This window comes from Osmerus mordax, chromosome 16, assembly GCF_038355195.1.
Source record: "Osmerus mordax isolate fOsmMor3 chromosome 16, fOsmMor3.pri, whole genome shotgun sequence".
NCBI lineage: Eukaryota > Metazoa > Chordata > Actinopteri > Osmeriformes > Osmeridae > Osmerus > Osmerus mordax.
In genome coordinates this window covers 4,924,106-4,930,133 of record NC_090065.1, presented here as the reverse complement: position 1 = coordinate 4,930,133, position 6,028 = coordinate 4,924,106, and the positions used below count along the sequence as shown (strand labels likewise).

Here is a 6,028-nt window from a genome sequence, read left to right as displayed (position 1 = left end):
TAGAGAGGATGATGAAGGGGGGGCGGGGGGGGGGTTGGGGGGGGAGTGTGAAATTATTCATATGAGGGCATGTTTTGTTCCTGAATGCATTTTTCTGTTTTGCAATGCAACACCCTGAATCCCACTAGTCCGACAGATCTCCACTGATAAGTTATTTGCATGCCTGAGATGGTGTGAATAAGAACACAATATATTCATAGCTTGGCAAAAGAGAAGCATGGAGTATAACAGGATTGCACCCCTTGAGTAGAATACTCTCGTTGGGTTTAAAAAAATTATATCTCACAGAAGCAATTGATACACCAGGCAATTTCAACCACACTAATTGCAAATTACAGAACCAAAATTGGTTCCTTTAAGAGTTTCAAAGGACATGTGACTTCTCAATAGCAAGTTGAGCAAAAAATGGAATGGTCGGAATTGTAAACACAGTCCTAGTAAAAAAACTGCTGTACTGAACAAGATTTGCATTATTATTGAATACCGGTATATACAGGAGAACTTGAGAAGTTATTTTCTCATTGTTCACTTTTTCAGCTGACTGCTGATAATGCCTGAGTTATGTTTTAACGCATGATTCTATCTCTCGTTTTCCACAACACAGCACTTTAAATGAAGGTTTCATGAACTACCACATAACCAACAGAGATGGCAAAATGTACACACATCCTTAACTCAATTAGAGATACTCACATTTATAAAGACTCTAGTAAAAGTTGTGACTACAAAAATAAATTGTGAGGTATAAAAATCGACTTACAGTAAGTACAGTAACAAAGTATTTGTACTTTTTTTACTTCCCATCTCTGATCACTAGAAAGCAAGGCTTATAGAAAACAACATCGTAAGTAATTGCTATTCTGCTACATCCTCACTTTGTTACTATTTAGCAGTACAACTTAATACACAAGTGAAACTGGAATGGGGTCGGTTGGGATTTAAACCGGTAAGTGGATTGTACCGTTGCTCTTAACCCAAACCCATCCCATTTTGTGCCATCTTACACTTGGAAAAAACATGTATCATGCAACTTGCATGCAACACAGTGTAGAGACAACAAGATCACGTAAAGAGGACATGTGTCAAAGAGAATATTAGGGTTGTGAAAATGCCTTTTCTGCGTATGTAAAAAAGAAGCATCCACCAGACACATTCTGGTTTGAACGTTTGCAGATGTACCCTGCTTGACCTTTTCACTACAACATACTGGGCACAGAGAGCAACACGTTTTTGAGACACTGAGAAGTGTAGGTCGTTGATATCTGCTTGTCTGCAGGCAATAAAGAGTATTTGACGTAGTATTTGCTGCTTAGGCTTAATTAATTGACTTACCTTGGGTGCAGATAAAACAAACACAGCCCTAACACACCAAGGTAAGGCCCCTCTTTACACCCTAAACTGTGACTCCTTCTATGAGAAAAACTTGGCACCAGCAGCATTGTGTATTAAAAAGCCTGCCAGACAGATGGCAAGTAGTTGGATTTGAATATTGGCAAAAACAAAAAAGAAGTTGATGATGTATGACGTTTTTTTTTTTTTTTTTTCTTGAGCAGGCCTGGTTGCGTTCTAACAAGGGACGTTTGTTGAAGGTGGAGTATTTCCACTGCACGTCTGTCTACGCTGTACTTCTTCCCTGTGTGTGTGTGTGTGTGTGTGTGTGTGTATGTCTGGTTGTATATAAAGCAGAGTAGGAGTAGGATTGAGTGGGAGTGGGAATCGAGGGAGCAGAGTAGAACTGCAGTAGAGTAGAGCAGAACAGAGTGGAATAGAGTGGAGTGGTATCGTAACTGGATCCTAGGGATTACATTGCAGTTACAGCCTCATTAACAAGCACGATATTAAACACAAGTGTGTGTTTGTGAGTCTTTGTATATGTGTGTGCGTGTGTGTAATTTCCTAATGCAACTACATAATAACAAGAAATGCCTATTGCCTTGTACTAGCATAGTTCCGTCATACCTTACTGGGTCACACACACAAGGGCTTGATAATGAGCCTTGACATAGATGCGAAATAGTCTACACCCTTGTGACACAGACCTCCCTGCAGGCAAATTAATCCATTTCTGAAACATCGTTGTCCATTCTTTGCGCAGCAAATCATGTCATTCATTGTACAAAACCAAAACTCAACAAAGCTAGAAAAATACTTTATTATTTGTCCCTGTTTTCTCCATTGAATGTGACAAGATAAATAATGCATGCAGTCCTATTGACTGGAAAAAACGATCACCTCAGCATTTCGTGGGGTGGCAACAAAGGGTGCTAAAACATACATTCTCATGCATAATTGGGTTTGATCAAAGCTGGGCCGAGACAGAATGTGAAAGTATCTGATATGACAGCTTGTCTGTTCAAACCAACAGCAAATCCCTTCCTATTCACTATTAGGATCTAAAAAGGAAAACTTTTGCAGAGGGAAAAGCAATTTTCCCACCCTTTAGCCAAATGTCACGGAAACTACGAGAATGGTGAAAAATATGATGCCTGAAAGCTGGGAACATGATTGGTGGAAATAAATAGCTGCTGTTTACGTAAGCTGATGCGTTTCACCATGCCTTGACTCTACCCTGCATCTCCAACAGTTGGAAGATCTCACTTCTTAGAAGACAACAACTTGGACAGGCTAGATTCTGACACATGAAATAAAGTTTGTAACCAAATCAAGGCAGGAGTCACTTTGAAACAACTCACGGTTGAGTTAAGTGGTTTAGGTTTGAAAAACCCAAACTGAACTGTACCTGGCTAATGATGAGAGTCAATCTTTCCCATCGTTTTACTCTCTGAGATCTGTGTGAAGGTTTACTGAACTCCAGAAAAGGATAACAGGGCCTCTATAGACAAAGTTCTGGTCTTCTAGGACACATGTATATACCTCCTCATGGACACACACACACAGACACTCTTTGACACGTAGATCCCTCTCTGAACCTCATGTCAGCAACCTCAGTCTTTCACTTGAGCATATTAAACAGCAGTACCCAGCATGTACTGAACAGTAAAAAACACACCGGCCTCAACCAGAAAACAGCCCTGTGCTCCCTGTACAGCAGTCTCTCCTACACCATAGTCAGAGCCACTCTGTCTGGGGTCATGGGTCCCGTTTTCACAGAGATCCACAGGTCCTCATTGGTTGAGTTCTTCTTCTTCTTGTCCGATTTGGCTCTGCCTCGGCAACCCTCTCTGCAGCAGCGGCAGGTGGCATGGCGACAGCAGCAACAGTGACAACACACCACCAGGGAGGTGAGAAGGACCACCAGAGGCAACGCCAGGAGGACCACCAGGCACACAGTGTTGTAGACCCCCTGGTCATGTTTGTCTGTGGCAAAGTGCCACACATTGTTGAGGAAGTCCAATATGGTGTCCTCCCTTTTCTCCATGGCTGAAACAGAGTCTTCAGCCTCTCTTTGGAGTCATCAGTAGAACAAGCCAATCGCAGAATAGGAGAAGGAAGATTGAGCCAGTCGCTGTTACCGAGTGTCTACTGAACTGGTCCACAAGGATGTCCGAAAGGGTTACTGCCGAATGCCATTTCAATCAGCTGCATCAAGGTTACGTTCAGGTCAGATCACTTCCTGTTTTGAATCAACCCGGACCTGATGTCAGTCTTCGTTTCCTGGGAAGGTTTTACTGATGTTGTAATATGGACTCGTCACAAGAGGATGGAGAAAATGTAGAAAGAGAGAGATCAGAAACAGTGCAGATCACAGAAAGAATCTCTTTTTTCTTCTTTCTGTTCTGTCTGGGGGCCTGAGGACCAAAGCATTGTTTACAAAAGTCCAAAAAAGTGAAGATCAATTGTTTATGAGATAGCCCTCTTTGAAATGCCAGGCTCTAATGATTTTGATCTCTTATGCCAGCTGGGGCAGACTGTGCTGCACAGAGGGAGAATCTGCCGCTAAAGTGTTGTTTATCTCTCTCTTCTGGGATAGCAGGTCTTCTCATCGTCCTATGGAGTCTCGTATCCTTCCCTTTGTTTCAATCCTTTCCTCTTTGGCTCATTGAGAAGTGATAGAATGAGGACATTTCTGGGGAGTAAAACAGAGAGAAGGTAAGTGAAATGAACTCTGGTGTCTCCTGACTCCCCCCTCCCCAGGCAAACCCCCCCCCCCCCCTCCTCCTAATTCTTTTTCTTGATCTTCCCCTCTTTTCCAACTCGTTCTCTCCGTATCTCTCTCTCTCTCTTCCTGTCTGTATCTCTCTCTTTCACCCACTGCCCCATCTCTCCTTCCCATCCCCCTCTCGCTCTCCACCATCCCAAAACACTCTCCTAAGTATCTCATTCAGCCTTTCTCTCGTTAATGTTGAAGGAGAGAGGGGAGAGTTACGTGTCTGCTGTCAGATTGCCCAGTGATGGAGACTGACTGGCAGAAAAGTAACCCAATGCACAGACTAATGGGTCTCTATGGGAATTAGGCATTAAGGACAGGACCTCATCTTGACTTGGTCTTAGATGATTCAAACATTAAATATGGTTGGTTATAACACCATCCTTCTTGCTAAGCACATATTACAGTTCGTACTCACCTCAGGATGTGGCAATACGGTTATGTATGTATTTGGATATTGTGTGTAAAAAATAAATAAAAGGCTTGGGGTAGATTTCTGTCTTACATGTGCTCCATGAGTCTGAGCAAAGGTACTGTATACGCTCGTTAGAGGCAGATAGCTTCTGAAATGTGTTTGTCTTATGGTTCATAGTGTGAAATTGGTTAAACAGTATTACACACTTCCTTCCTGACTGCCTCAAAAGGGAAGTTTGACAGTTTTGGCAGTTTATTGAGATTGAGTTTATTGACATTATACAATGATTCTTCAAATTTCAACCGTAAGCACTGTTCAAATCCTCAAAGCAAATTTTAAATTAATTTGATAAAGTTGCGTAGTTACTCATTTCTCAAACAGGCAGGTAAGAAGAAAAACAGGAAGACAATATGAGTCATTATTCGTGCTAGAGCGACAACACAGTGCACAAATACACAACACATCTAGCTTGGGACATGAAATGAAATATTTTCCCCGAGGCTAGTTCATAGAGCACATTTCGGGGTCTTTTTCTTTGGTATATCGGTCAACAGGATGGGACGCTTACTAGCACACAAAGCCAGGATGGGCCTGAAGAATGTTATGACTGCCCCTGTTAGCTAGCCCGCTACAGCTATTTAAAGAACGTCAGCCCCATACACCAACAAGCTGAAAGCCTAAAGTGACAGAAGGCAACATGAGAATCTTTAATGATTTGCTCTGGGCTCACACACTTCCGGCTTATCAATTATTAGTCTTCACTGTGAATACTCACATGAAAATGTAAAATCCCAGCTCTCTCCAATCGTCAAGAGTAAGATAATATTGCATTACATGAAGTGGTTTATACTGTATATTCTTTTCTGTACCAGTAGCCATCTAAGGCCGTGAGTGAGGAGTTCCATCACAGGACATGGTTAGGAGTCTCCAGTGGAAGAAGACCAGAGTCTGAGTTGATTACAGCTCAGTCTTGAATGCAACCTTTGATTCGGGATGAGTGAAATGGGCTAAGCAGTGGAAGAGCAGCTACAGTTGATCAGCTACTGTGCCGAATCAGCAGACATGCTCCCAAATTCAATTGGGATGATTTCACAGGCGTTCTCTGAGCTACTGCAACTCACATGCAACCATGTCTTCGTTCTAGGCCCATGATAGAAAGGTTGGTACATGATCATTCACAAGATACATTTCTGGATGACAAATGTCAAGTGCAATGTTCAACTCTACCACATCATCCAATTTCCTGTATTATAGGAAACAGGGACTTTCCAAGACAGCAAACATATTTGACATAACTTCGATGCATTACATACACTAGGTGCTAAATCAAATTCAACACATAAAGTCAATCATCCTCATTCAAAAGACTTCATGAAGTTGTTCCTTACCGGGTCACAAGTTCTAAGATTTAGATTCTGTGGGCCCTCAGGATCCTCTTCTGTTAACTAAGACAGTGAGCTGGGATCTGCTACTCCACACCAGAACAATGTTGTTGTACTAACTCT

The 6,028-nt window shown here is 42.2% G+C and overlaps 1 protein-coding gene across 1 annotated transcript; it reads right to left on the bottom strand.

Moving 5' to 3' along the window:
* Positions 1 to 2,925: 2,925 nt before the first annotated feature.
* Positions 2,926 to 6,028, bottom strand: LOC136959205 (uncharacterized protein KIAA0040). Its single transcript, XM_067253471.1, has 2 exons — positions 5,912 to 6,028; positions 2,926 to 4,027 (listed from the first exon to the last, which is right to left on the bottom strand). The coding sequence occupies exon 2, from the start codon at positions 3,377 to 3,379 to the stop codon at positions 3,059 to 3,061; it is 321 nt and encodes a 106-aa protein (XP_067109572.1). The 5' UTR covers positions 3,380 to 4,027; positions 5,912 to 6,028; the 3' UTR covers positions 2,926 to 3,058.